The sequence below is a fragment of the Capra hircus genome, chromosome 7, assembly GCF_001704415.2.
Source record: "Capra hircus breed San Clemente chromosome 7, ASM170441v1, whole genome shotgun sequence".
Lineage (NCBI taxonomy): Eukaryota > Metazoa > Chordata > Mammalia > Artiodactyla > Bovidae > Capra > Capra hircus.
In genome coordinates, this window is record NC_030814.1 from 44,386,359 (window position 1) to 44,400,758 (window position 14,400).

The 14,400-nt window shown below is 49.1% G+C and overlaps 1 protein-coding gene across 1 annotated transcript in view; it reads right to left on the bottom strand.

Moving 5' to 3' along the window:
* LARP1 (La ribonucleoprotein domain family member 1) overlaps window positions 1–14,400 on the bottom strand; it is a 61,721-nt gene that overhangs the window by 19,798 nt on the left and 27,523 nt on the right. The window contains exons 2-5 of the mRNA XM_018050127.1: window positions 2,453–2,514; window positions 2,124–2,189; window positions 1,053–1,227; window positions 31–159 (exon numbers count right to left, since the gene is read on the bottom strand). Of these exons, the coding sequence (XP_017905616.1) occupies window positions 31–159; window positions 1,053–1,227; window positions 2,124–2,189; window positions 2,453–2,514 (432 nt within the window). The remainder of the gene's footprint in view (window positions 1–30; window positions 160–1,052; window positions 1,228–2,123; window positions 2,190–2,452; window positions 2,515–14,400) is intronic.

The window sequence follows — 14,400 nt, forward strand, 5'->3', positions numbered from 1 at the left end:
GCCCAGGCCCTCCATAGTGGGAGCACATACCTTTGATCTCCCCGCGGCTGGTGGGGGTGTGTCGTGGCTCTGGAGGACGAGTAGGGCGTGAGACCAGTTTCTCTCTGGGCACTTCAGGCTTCATGTCTATTTGCAACGGAACCCACTTGTGTTTGTTCCCTGGAGGATAGCGTGGGCACGAGAAAGGCTTGAAGGAGAGGCCCCTCCCGCCCACCTCTACCCCCAATCCTCTGTCCCTGGAAAGGCTTTTACTGCCCCTGTTCACCTCGGGCAAATGCCTTTCCCTCACTGGACCTCATTTTCATCCCTGAAATAAGAAAGTGGTGGACTTCAGTGTGATGGACACTCCTGGTTGACTCCCAACACTGATTTCTCCTGAGCATGCCATTTACAGCCAGACACATGGCAGCCTGGAATCAAGACCGCACCTCCAGGCTCCCCTAGATACATGCCAAGGAGAGCTGAATGCAAGCACTCAATTCTAGGGTGCGTCCCTAAAAAGCAAGGAGCTATTCCCCCCTTTCCCCACCCTAAGTAGAGTGAGTCACCTGAGATGAGAACAGCCAACACACAGCAAGACAAAGGAATCAAAGAGCTGCCATTATAGGCCTGGCCTACTTCTACCAAGCTCTCAAGTGAAAGAAACAACCTTTCATATTGGTTAAACCACTGTTCCTCCAGATACGTATGACAGCAGCCAAACCTGTATCCTAGCCATTTCAGCCAGAGCAATGGGATCTCCTGTATTTAAATGAAATCTAACACAAGGCAGCAATACATCAACAGACACCAAGAACACACTGAGGGGGGGACCCCCTGTCTTCTGCACAGCTTGAGCCTCAGTGCTGAGGACAGGGCTTTCCAGATGCTGGTTACAGCAAAAGAACTGATGGATAGATAGTTGGAAGGAAGCTTGCTGGCCTAGCAGCCTACACCCATCAGACTCTCAAGTACTTCTGGGGGCTCCTGAAATTGCTCCAGCAGCCCTTGAGTTCTCACATTTCCTGATTCTGCCTGCTACCTTCTCCCAAGTCCTGCTCCAAGTCACTCACCTTTCTTCTTCTGTCCCCCTCGCTGGCAGTCCTCGTCCCCATTCTTCTCCTCCCCCGATTCATCGGATTTGGTTTTCGGGCTCTCCTTACTATCGCTCCCCTCTCCTTTCTCCTGTTCCTTCATGTCCTTTTTGGGTGGTAGCTTGCGGGCAGGCTGAGACTTGTGGGCCTGTGGCTGCAGCAGGAAGCAGAGGAACAGGGAGGTGACGTGCATCTGCAAGCCACTCCGGATGGGAAGGAAGGGAGCTCCCTGTCACCGGAGCACGTGATGCAGGTTGGGGTGGATGTATCCTACAGCCCTGTTTTCACGCCTGACATGCCTTTGCAGGGAAGAGTGGCCAAACAGGCGAGAGGCAGAAGACAACCTACCTCTTCAGGTCCCTTAAGTCTAAATGAGAGAGACAACCCCTCGACACGGGCTGTGGCCTGCAAAGGCCAGCTGTTTACTCCCTACAACAGGACCATGTAGTTTGAATCATCTGTGGGATGGAGGAGACACTGGCCTCTGGTCTGTCCACACCAACCCTGTCTGTGAACAAAGCCGATGAGAGACCTTGCCGTCAGCCCAGAAAAAAAGATGGTGGGGAGGAAAGGACTGACCAGGGGTCCACCTTCTGCTGGGGCTTAGGAAAGCTATGTAAGCGTCTCCATAACCTGTGGTCTGGAGGTGGGTACTTGCCCTAATGACCATTCTGCTGCACTCACAGGCAATCCAAGTGGAGAACACAGGTTTTAGAACATGACACACTGACTTTCAATTCCCACCTGGCCATCAAGGACTAGTGATTAACCTCCCCCCACCCCCGGCCTCATCTGTAAAATGGGAATTACCGAAGGGCCTATCTAGGAATCACTGAAGATTAGGTGAAATAATGGATAAATGGGTCTTGGCAGTCTCTGTCACACAGCAAGGACTCAAAGGATGATTCTTAGCTATTTCAACGTTGCCCACATTTTCCAACCACTCCTTTTAAAAAACAGAAAATTAACAGCCGAGACTCTGAAAGCTTGAGGCCAAATGTGAACATGCAGACGGAGTTCAAACCTGCCCATCCCTCCCCACAGACTCACCTGCACACTCTTATGGGCTATCTCTCCAGGTGTTGGCCAGTTGATTGCATCTCCAAAGTCACCAACCTGCAAGGCACATTCTGTGAGGGTTCCAGGGTAACCCTGCCTCCACCATTCAGGCCCTCATCCAAAATATAGCTCCACCAAGAGATCATAAACCAAAACCAGTCTGTCCACGAGAACCATCCACAACAAAGACCCAGAAAAAGTGCCTCTGCTATTCAGAAATCCCCTGCAGCCCAGAAGCACTCACTACAACAGAAAAGAGGCTACCACCTCCATCCAGGAAGCCCACCCCCACCCCTGGGTTGCCAACTCATATTTCTTACCTTGCCACCTTTACGCTGTTTAGGAACTGCTGCCCTCACCACCTTGGCCGGGGCAGAATGTTCTGTGGAAGCAAGAAAGGAGAGGTGGTTATACAGCGCCCCTCAGAGAGGGCCCCGACCAGCTCCTCACCCTCATCACTGCCCCATGCCACTAAGCAACCTGTAGGTTCCCAGACAGAAGACGTGGTAGACAGAAGAGGGACACATGCTCAAACTCCGCTTTCTGAAGAAAGCATGGAAAGTGAGATCATGGAAGAGCAGGCAGCCCAAACCCCAGAATTCAACACTGGTCTCTCACAGCTCTTACCCTCTAGTGTAAGGGGGACTGAGGCCTGGAGACTCTATGTCCATGGCGGGATTTGCTCTGTAATTCAGGGCTCCTGCATCACAGCAGATCCCATAAAGGAATCTGAAAGACTCTCTCTGGCTCAAACATTCTAGAAGCCTTCGTGTGAGTAGACATAGGAAGGCAAGACAAAAACCCTAAGTGGGCAACCAAGAAGTCCAAGCCCTCTTCTAAGGCATGTGCATCAGAGGCAGCTCTGTCCTCAGTGATCTGTAGCCACCGACGGAAGACGTGCCTGCCTTACAAGTTTCCAGAGGAAAAGCGAGACCATCACCCCCCCACATTTGACTCAATGGTTCCACCTTTAGGAATTTATCCTAATGATACAAATTAAACAAGTGTTTAGGCTTATGTGCAAAGATTTGAAAGAGCTACTCATAATTTCAAAAAAACTGACAATAACTTATAACAGTAGGGAACTGGCTAAATAAAAGTTGAGTAACTTCCAGAGTGTTCTTAAATGATAATGATCTCTACTGATATGAAAACATAAACACAGTAAATGAAAAAAAATTATAATCCTATTTTTGTAAAATAAATTCAAAAGGTATACATACAAATACACATAGTAGGAACTCTGGAAGACATATAACCAAATATTACCAGGACTTAAGTAGTATGTTTGGGCTTCCCTAGTGGCTCAGACGGTAAAGCGTCTGTCTGGAATGCAGGAGACCTGGGTTCGATCCCTGGGTTGGGAAGATCCCCTGGAGAACGAAATGGCAGCCCACTCCAGTATTCTTGCTTGGAAAATCCCATGGACTGTGGAGCGTGGTAGGTTACTGTCCATGGAGTTGCAAAGAGTTGGACACGACTGAGCGACTTCACTTTCACTTAAGTAGTATGTTTACAGTGATTTAATTTTGTTTGGGATTCTCCAGTAGTTTCAACCAGGGCAGAAAAGAGCTTCCTATTTTTATTACTTTTAATTTTTATTTTTTGGCTATACCCGGCATCATGCAGGGTCACAGCTCCCTGAGCAGGAACCGCACCTGCAGCCCCTGCAATAGAAGTGCAGAGTCTTAACCACTGGCAAGCCAGGAAAATCCAGGGGCTTTTTAAAAGGGGGGAAAAAAATTTTTATAAGGAAGTAGCTCTAATAAGTCTGGTCCTTTCTACATTTACACTTGTTTTTCCAAGTTGGTTCTGAAGACCAGGAGTTTCTGAACCCTTCCTTCCCAGAGACCCACAGGATAAGACACAACCCGGGACTCTGCTCACCCATCCCTTTGCCTCCACTGTTGGCCAGCCATGCCAGGACAAGAGCTGCCCCCAGTCCCCGAGCAGATAAATTTGTCCAGCTGGTCTCAAAAGGAATGTTCCAATTCTTGATCAGACTCATGTTCCCTTAATGAGAAGGGAGTCCTTGCCTGATTCCTAATTGTGAGGCCACTGAATTCTTGGCTTCTACCCCATACTGGAGCCACTGCCTCAAGACATTCCACATGGCAAAGGAGAGCTGGGGCTCTATAACCCAACCCAACAGCATCCCCTATTCCCAGTGCTGGGCAGTGGAGAACCATAAAATCTCTTCAGTTCCAAGACGATGGAGCCCGTAGGACATGGGAACTCCTTACTCCACACTGATTCTCCTGCTAACTCCAGTTTGGCCCAGAGCAGCCTCATACCACGCAGCTCCCTACTAGGACCAGCAGAGGCAGCTGTTAGAAGATCAACTCCCTCGATTACACATGAGCTATGGCAGTAATTACTTCTCCAGGGACCCAGCCTATAGACCCCCAAAACACTCCCTGCATGCTACCAGGACAAGAGCAGGCCAAAAGGCCGGCACCATCAACGTCATTATCATGAAAGTGGAATGGGAAATGAGATTCAGAGGGCAAAGTGCTCTTGAAGACTACCAAAAAGGTTTAAGGCAAAGTTCTTTTGGGTCATTGTCTTATTTCCTTGAACAAAAACTGTTTCAAAATTGGGAAGAATCAGATCCTGTAATTACCCTGCCTAACATCTTGTTCAAGATCACAAATGGTAAAGTTCTGCTATAAATTCAGGCTCTCCTTAATGGGAGTGCCCTGCTTCCACTAAAAGACCCCACTGATTCCCTACTCCTCCACCAATCCCAAGCTGACCAGGGGAATGTGGCTTCTCTGGGCACACCCAGGAAAACCAATCAGTCAGCCCTTTTAAAAGTTTGCTGAAAAGGCCCCATCCCTAGTTAGCCTCCCTCTGTCCCAAGGACCCTCAGTACCCTGTTCCTGCTCTGCTCTCACGTAGGGCCTCAGGCTGCCCCTGCTCTAAGGAAGAAAATTCCCCAGAGAGACAGAGAAATACTTTAGGGAGAGAGAACCACCGCTACCTTGAAGCAAAATCCCTAGCTCTATTAAAATCCCACAGGGCCCAGGGAAACACAGGAAGGCTCAGATGAGCTATTGTCAGGCCCTGGGGGTAGGCTGGAAAAAAAGACTTCAATGACACATCCTTTTCTGGGTCCCGTCCCAACCATCCACCTTCACCAGGCGCATGCACGTGTGTACACACGTGGGCACACGCAGTGCAGCTCCACAATATACAGGGCCTAGCATCTAAAACGGCTCCCAATGAACACCAATCTTTTGTGCAAGAGGCCAGTCCTTATGTCCAGCACCACTGCCAGCCACCACTGACCCAAGCCCAGCTGGGGACGCACTACACTCACCACCTCGCATGTGCCCAAGAAAAGAGTTGTAGGACATGAGAGTGGCAAAAAAGGCCCGTGGTTCTGATTTCTTCCGTTCAGATAGGCAACTGAGGCTCCCGAAGGGTAATAAGGAGCTTCCCTAGGGAAGAGCCGGGATGGGCACTAGAAGCCTCAGCTCCCTCTGTCCAGTGCTCCTTCCAGCTCACCAGAGATTCCATGTGTCCACTGGTGGGAAAATGGGTCAAAAAGCCTCCCTGGTGTGATCTCAGAGCATCGTCCTGCCATCTCCTGGTGAAGAGTCACTGGTGTTGGGGAGAGGTTCCCAGGCAGAGAGAGGTGTGCTGAGGTGGGCCGAGGTGAGCCCAGCACTCGGGGAGGAGGATGGCAGGCAGAGGTTCTCTGAGTGTCTCCCTTCCCCATCAAGGCAAGCAGGGGTTAGCCAGGATATGCAAGAGGCGAAAATGGAGTCTGCTAGGAGCCAGTACTGAATGTTGTTCCGAGGGGGTCAAAGGGCTTTCTACAAACACACACTCATTCGTGTATTAAATGAAGCACACCAGAATCTCTCTGTGCAGTCAAGGCGGGGTGGGGGAGGGAACAGGGAGACCAGGAGATTTTTCATGAAGCTCTATCTGATCAGCAAACTCACTATTTTCACTTAAGACTGTGAGTGGTGAAGAGAAGGGGAGCTAAACCAATACCCTCCTCTCCCGCTGCCTGGCTCTTTTCCCACACACTGAGCCCCCCTCCCCCCAAGAAAGGCTCCAGGGCAGGTCTCCCCAGGAGAGAGAGGGGGGGATTTGCCTCAGTCCCCAGGGAGGCTGTGGTATAAACCCCTGCCACACCAGGAAGGAAGAGCAGAGGGAAGGCCTGAAGTTCCTTTCAGCTGAAGAAATTCAGCCACTCCACCTTTTTCTCAGCACAGAAGAGGAAGAGAGCCTGGCCTCAAGGAGTCTCTGTCAGCCTACAAATAGGCCTAAGCCCAAACACACCTGGTATAAACCCAAGTAAAAGCACAAAGTATGGGTGACCCTTGAACTACACAGGGGTTGGGAGCACTCAGCCCCAACAGGCTAGAAAAATCCAACTTAACATCATGCAGTATTGCTTTTACATTGAGAATAACCACATATTAATGGATCCACACAGTTCAAACCTGTATTGTTCAAAGGTCAAGTCCATTTTTTAAAAAGTATTTTTCATTTGTTTACTTTTGGTTGCACTGGACCTTCACTGCTGTGTGTGGCGAGCAGGGACTCCTCTCCAGTTGTGCTGAAGCAGCTTCTCTCTCTGTGGAGCACAGGCTCTAAGGTGTGTGGGCCTCAGTTGTGGCTCTCAGGCCCTAGAGCATGGACTCAATAGTTCTGGTTCACAGGCTCTGTTGCTCTGCCACCTGTGGGATCCTCCTGGATCAGGGATCAAATCCCTTCCCCCTGCATTTGGTAGGTGGATTCTTATCCACTGCACAATCAAGGAGGTCCCAACTGTATTTTCTACACTGCTTGCTTCCAGAAAGATCCTAAAGCTGCTGATCCTTTTGGGGAGGGCACAGGGGCAAGCTACCTAGAAGGGCCAGATGTAGGTGCAAGGACTTGGTGAACTAGCAAGAAACTAGGGAAGGTATGCAGATATGAGTCAAACTCATCAGGTTAGAGAAAAAAGAACTGATAAGAAGGGGACTTCCCTGGAGTCCAGTGACTGAAACTCTGCACTCTTAATCCAGGGTTTGATCCTGGGTTCGATCCCTGGTCAGGGAACTAGATTCCCACTCTCCAAAGAAGCCTAAAGACTCTGAGTGCCACAACTGAGATCTGGTACAGCTAAGTAAATAAAGACTGGTAACAGGAAGGGAAAAGCTGGAAATGAAACTGAGGGATGCGTGTGGGTGAAAAGTGAGATGGGGCCGGGCTAGATGGGAGAAGGCCTGAAGGATGGGGCTGGCCAGAGGAACTACTAGATTTCATGCCTTATTGCCAGGAGGACAGGGGAAGGCCAAACATTTATTTTCGGGCTGGCATCATCTCCTGGAGATTAGCGAAGTATCTAAAAAGGCTGAATTTACCCTGAGTGCAAAGAACTTCTGCCTTGGGGAACAAGGTCATTTGTTAGGGGCTGCATTAGTGGCGTTCGTATCCGTCTGCTGACCTATTCCTATGGCCGTTAGGTCAACTTCTTGAAGTGACAACCAGATCCCAGGTGAACTACCCCGGCTCTGTGCTCTCACTGTACTGTGTTAGCTGCCTGGTTACTTATCTACTCTCAACCCCACCCCGCCCTCCTTGACAGCAGGTACCAGGCCGCTTTCATAGCAGTGATTCTGGCATCTAGCTCAGGGCCTGGCAATACAGCTGAGCTTTGCGGTTTCAAGTGCTAGTTCCTGAGTCTATGGCCTCAATCCTCAGCCTTTAGCTGGAGCCTTCCCCCAGGCAGAGAAACAAGTGTCACAGGCACTGCTGGGTCCCAGCGGAACCTAGTCTAGACTCCAATACTCATCAACTGTATAATCTTAGAGACACTCCCTACCAGCCACCTTCCCTGGGCCTCCCTCACCTTCCTCAACTGAACACAGAATATTCCTATCTAGAGGGAGAGGGAAGAGAAGGTAAGATCACAAGCAATGAGACTTCTCATCAGAGCAGAAGAGATGCTAGCACCAAGCTGTGGTGGTACTAATGTTAACAGTGAGCACTTATGAGATGCCATGCGCTGTTCCAACACGGAGTTAGCTCCTCTAACTGGTCTCATTTTACAAATGAGGAAACGAAGGAACACGGTGGAAAGGTTATTTACCAAGATCACAGCCTGCAAGCAACAGAACAGGATTTGAAGTCAAGCAATCTGACTCTAAATCCTGTGCTTTCAACCACTAGCAGGAGGGTCCAATTTACCTCCTCATTGTGGTCAACAGGGCAGGCCCTCAAATCACCCTACACACTGGAGAAAACCAAGGCCCACTACAGGGAAATCTAAGATCAGGGAGCAAGGCAAGCGACATTCCTAGGATTGAACACTGGCAACTTGACAATCCCCTTCTTCCCCACCTAGAGAGAAGCAAGGGAAACTGCCCCCTAACACACCTATCTGGCACCCCCACAGTCCTGTGAGGGAAGAGGCGTTGCCTCTAGGCCCACCCCCTAGTTCCCCCATTTCTACCTCTGCCCCAATGAGGGTGGGGGGCAGGGACAGGCATCCAGCTGACATAGATTCTGCCCCAACCACTGCCTGAGCTGGAGCCCAGGACTCTCACTGCAGAAGGCAGAGAAACCATTAAGGGAGAGTGCAATGCCAACAGGAGTCTAGATTATATCACCCACCTGTGCCCATCCCTCCCAGGCCAGCTTTGGGGCACAGTCAGAAAAGTCTGGTGTATTCTCAGCTGTCATCCAGCCTGGGGGTGCGGTGGGGTCATAGAGGAGGAGTTTGGGGACCACCGACTTTTCATCCCATCCCCACTGATCCCAACACCAACCCTACCCCCGGCATGAACACTCATCTAAAGAGTTAAAAAAAAAAAAAAAAAAAGGCTTTGTTAACCATCCTCACCTTGTTCACTGATTCCTACTGTTGCCACCACTTTTCAGACAGCTCTCTCTGACCGGCTTTCCCACCCTGATTTCCCCCAGACGTTCAGAGGAAACACAGGAGGGGGCTGAAGGGTGCCGTTATGGAAAGGAATGAGAGGAGAGAGGAAATCTTCGGAAGTCCAGCTCATGGGACTCCACTCAAAGCAAGCTCCTGAAGAGTCTGCGCCCCTTGGGCCTGGGAGGAGGAGCGCAGGTGGCAGGCTCTGGTCACATGACACTGCCTGGTCCGGCCCAGCCCCAGTCAACTATCTTTAGCTGGCGGTGACCCTTTAGCCTGCGGTGACTCTCTCTGCCCAAGTAAGCCTCCCTGGGGTGGGTGTGGTCACGCCCACTACTGGTACCAGTCCCTGAAGTCCTGCCCCAAAGCTAATTAATAATCATCACAGCTGAAATATACCAGCAGCCAGTGAAGCCTCTGGCCTTCAAGTGCCAGCTCCCTGACCCAGCCTTTCTGAAGAGCACATTTGGTTCTAGTCAGAACAGTAATTCTAATAACTACCTTTTACTAAGTGCTGAGTAGGCGCCAATAACTGCTCTAAGTTGCTTTGTGCTACTTCATGTAACTGCCTGAAAAAGACATTCCAGTTGCTTGGAAAATGAAACTGAGGGAAGAGACTTGCCCAGGGTCATAGAGTATATATACTGTGTGATATTATTCACAGATCTCAGCGTAAATTCTTCTCAAGGCCTTTCTTAATTGCCCAACTAGCAACTCTGGATCAAGTTCTAATTCAGTCTATCATGTGAGGTCTTCAGAGCACTCATGAGCCCCTGAAATGTTTGCATTTGTGTGCATCTCAACCACACCAGACTAATCAATTACTAAGTCCATACACTATCCACACAAATTGCTCACACGCAGTGGCTCATTTACTTTTCACAACCACGCTAGGAGACAGGTAAGGTGATGATGACTCCCAGTTTATAGATGAGGAAACTGAGGCTCAGAGAGGCCACCTGCCTTAGGTAGCCTAAAACCCAGGTAACAGCTTGACTCTACCTTGGGCTTCACCAGCCAGCAACATGCCCTATATAGGCAATGCCTGGGATTTCCACAAGGATAGGGAATCTTTCTGCATTGCTCACTGGCCCCTGGAACCCAGGACTGCAGCCTGTTCATGGCTGGCCCATAGGAAGTATTTGCTGAATGAAGAATTTTACATTGGTATGGGTGCCTCTCAAAGAACTTCCAGAGCATTCTTTTCTGGGTAAAGAGGTTAATTAATTACCCCTTTGCATTATGTCTGAACAGCACAGCTGTGCAGTCTGGCAGCTGCAATCCTTTTGGAGTCTAGACCTAGCCCTGTTCGCCTTCAAGTTGGAAGCAGTGTGCTTCCACCCAAACACCAGACATCAGCTGTGGAAAACAGAACAGAGAGCGTGTGCAGCAAAGAAAACAGCACTGAAACTCCCCGGAGGCCTCAGACTTCAGGCACAAGCCCCCAGGCCCCGGGCTACATCACAAACCACCAAGATGGTAAGAATGGACACCAGCTCAGAGGGCAGCACCCACTCAAGGGCAGTCGCCACACCACACAGGAATGCAAGCTTATGTTGCCAGAGTATCTGAGCTTTCAAGAAATACAGAAAAATAAACTTGGTGTGGAAGAGTAATTTTCTGCTTTCTAAATACTATTAATGAATTCACATTAAAAAACAAAACTTTTCCAAGCCATATCCAGCCTGTGGGCTCCTGCATGGCTCTCCTAAGCCCTGAGGGGCAGGCCCTGGATTTCAGAGCCAATCCTCAGGCAGGCTGCAATGCTCTGCTGCCCCACTGACACCATCGTCCTTATGCAGGAGGCTGCTGACATCAAAGCTCGTTTTTCCTTGTGCCTGTGGTTACCTACCACCTAACACAAACTCATTTTAACTGTCCTAAGTCTAAGGCATTCTTTGCTGCAAGAGGCTTCTGAATCCCTAAGAAACTACTCTGGATTATCCCCGTTACTGGAGAGAAAGGCTGGAAGGGACTTGAGAACTCATGCCATTGTATGGAGAGGAAAACTGAAGCTCAGGAGGGACCAGGCTGTGCCCAGTGCCCGGTGAATTGTTGTGAAGCTAGCACTGGACATCCAGTTTCTGCCTTGTGATTCCGAGTTTTTCCCACAGGTCAGGGAGCCACTCAACAACACAACTACATTAATTCACAGACTGGGGGGCAGGGCCTCAGGGACCCAAACATTGCAGGTACTGCTCTGCACACCCACTGATGATGCCTATAATAGAGACCCAGAAGTCCCTGTTTTTAAGAACGGCTTCTCACATGGAACTGGACTACATGACAGAAAAGGAGGGGTGCTCTGGCTGAAATGGACCTGGGAGCGTAGGGCCCCACTTTCACCAGCGACCTGACTTCTCCAGGGGAGGCTCTCAGCCCCTCTGGAAGATGTGCACCAGGCAGGCCCCAAAGGGCCTGACCAGCCATCTATCCAGTGAGGCAGGCTGGGCATCCTCACTGATCCTCAGATTCCTGCTCTCTGCAATGCTCAGATCCTAACAGCTCCAGCCCTGCAGGTTGGGGACATTTGGTAACAGGAAAACTTCAGCAGAAATGGTAGAGACTTGCCAATAGTTCCAGAAGCACAAGGGGAACTGAAGTGCTTGGATAAAGACTAATTCCCCTAACCCAATTTAGCCAGATTGGCCTTGCTCCCCACAAAAGTAGTTGATCTGTTTCTGCTGCTGAGCCTGGGCCAGCCTTGGAGGTCTCTTCATACATAAGAAACCCCAACTTGGACACTGTGGATAAGGAGACAGGCTGCCCTACCAGCAGACTCCACACCCTTGCTCACTGGTGACCTATTCCACTCCCTCCCCACTTCAGCAAATATAGAGGAGATGTGACCCCTATATTACCCATCTACCCAACCAAGTAGGCCCCTGGGCTAAGAGGAAGGACAGAGCAGCTATCCCGGACTTGGGAGTCCACATAAGCCTAAGAATACTCTAACCACCAGCTGCCATCAAAATAAGAACTCTTAAAGCCAGGGGAGATGGTCTTATCTGACCAATTTCTCATGTGGCTTGTAACTTGATAGGCATTAACAGGGCCACAGAGGAATGAAAGCCAAGCAAGCAGGTTCATCAGGAACCAGAAAAGCACCTTGCATGGAAGATCCTAGAACAAGACTTAACCTCTCACTTTCTGAAACTATGCAAGGGGTTCACGGTGGCTGCCAGCTCACAGGATTGTTTAACAGCTTAAATTAAGGGCAAAGGTAAACAGAAAATTAATATGTATCTTTAAATGCATTTTTTATTAATTAAAAATAATTATTTTTTAAAAATGAGTCAATTACTGAATCTGGTGCTTTAATAAAAATCTTTTAAAAAAGATAACAATTTGCCAGATTTAGCAAATTTCAGGTAAATAATAGTAAATTTTTAGATTAATTTTGTCCCATGCAATATTTGAGACACAGAGAAGGCAATGGCACCCCACTCCAGTACTCTTGCCTGGAAAATCCCATGGACAGAGGAGCCTGAAGGCTGTAGTCCATGGGGTCGCTGAGAGTCGGACACAACTGAGCGACTTCACTTTCACTTTTCACTTTCCTGCATTGGAGAAAGAAATGGCAACCCACTCCAGTGTTCTTGCCTGGAGAATCCCAGGGACGGGGGAGCCTGGTTGGCTGCCGTCTATGGGGTTGCAGAATCAGACATGACTGAAGCGACTTAGTAGCAGCATACTAAAAAACTTGTTTGCTGCTTATCAGAAAATCAAATTTAATTAGAGATCGTGTATTTTTAATAGCAAAATCTGGCCACGGTAGGAAAGAACCACTGCCCATGCTCCACGACAGTGAGCCAAGTGTCCAGGGCACGGGCCTGGTGGTCGGGAGACTGACCAGCCCCGGCACCAGCGCTACAGCCCTTGTTCTCAGGGCATGGAAGAATTCCCCTCTGGGTGGCTTCACCTTCTCTACTAAGGACTATGCTTGGGGTGTGAAGATCCAGTCATCTGCACTCCTGACATCTTTGAATTCTATCCTCACACTCAGTGATCACCCTAACCACAACCTTCAGTTCAGTTCAGTCGCTCAGTCATGTCTGACTCTGTGACCCCATGAGTCGCAGCACACCAGGCCTCCCTGTCGATGACCAACTCCCGGAGTTCACTCAGACTCACGTCCATCGAGTCAGTGATGCCATCCAGCCATCTCATCCTCTGTCGTCCCCTTCTTCTCCTGCCCCCAACCTTAGATGAAGCCAGTTTTCCAAGGGTACAATCTACCTCTGACACCACTGCTACAAATGACTTGAGCCCTAAGATTTCAGGATGCAAAAAAATTATCTCCTGAGGAGCTTGTCAAAATACAGAATCCTGGGTCCCACGCTCCAGAGACTCTTGCTCAGGAACAGTGGAACCAGGAATCTGCTTAGTAATTCTAAGTTAGGTTTTCTCTGGACATAGCTGAAGTTATAGACCAAATAAGTTTCACCTGCTAATTCTGACAGGGCTTACTCAGAACCACTACACTGCATTTAGTATTTTTTAAATTTTTTTACGAAGCATAGTTGATTTACAATACTATGTTAAAGTTTCACGGGTACAGCAAAGTGATTCAGTTATATATATCTTTTTTCAGATTATTTTCCATTATAGGTTATTCAGTTCAGTTCTGTTCAGTCGCTCAGTTGTGTCCGACTCTTTGCAACCCCATGAATCACAGCACGCCAGGACTCCCTGTCCATCACCAACTCCTGGAGTTCACTCAGACTCACGTCCATCGAGTCAGTGATGCCATCCAGCCATCTCATCCTCAGTCGTCCCCTTCTCCTCCTGCCCCCAATCCCTCCCAGCATCAGGGGCTTTTCCAATGAGTCAACTCTTCGCATGAGGTGGCCAAAGTACTGGAGCTTCAGCTTTAGCATCATTCCTTCCAAAGAAATCCCAGGGCTGATCTCCTTCAGAATGGACTGGTTGGATCTCCTTGCAGTCCAAGGGACTCTCAAGAGTCTTCTCCAACACCACAGTTCAAAAGAATCAATTCTTCGGCACTCAGCCTTCTTCACAGTCCAACTCTCACATCCATACATGACCACAGGAAAAACCATAGCCTTGACTAGATGGTCCTTAGTCGGCAAAGTAATGTCTCTGCTTTTGAATATGCTGTCTAGGTTGCTCATAACTTTTCTTCCAAGGAATAAGCGTCTTTTAATTTCCCGGCTGCAGTCACCATCTGCAGTGATTTTTGGAGCCCAAAACAATAAAGTCTGACACTGTTTCCACTGTTTCCCTATCTATTTCCCATGGAGTGATGGGACCAGATGCCATGATCTTCGTTTTCTGAATGTTGAGCTTTAAGCCAACTTTTTCACTCTCCTCTTTCACTTTCATCAAGAGGATTTTTAGTTCCTCTTCACTTTCTGCTAT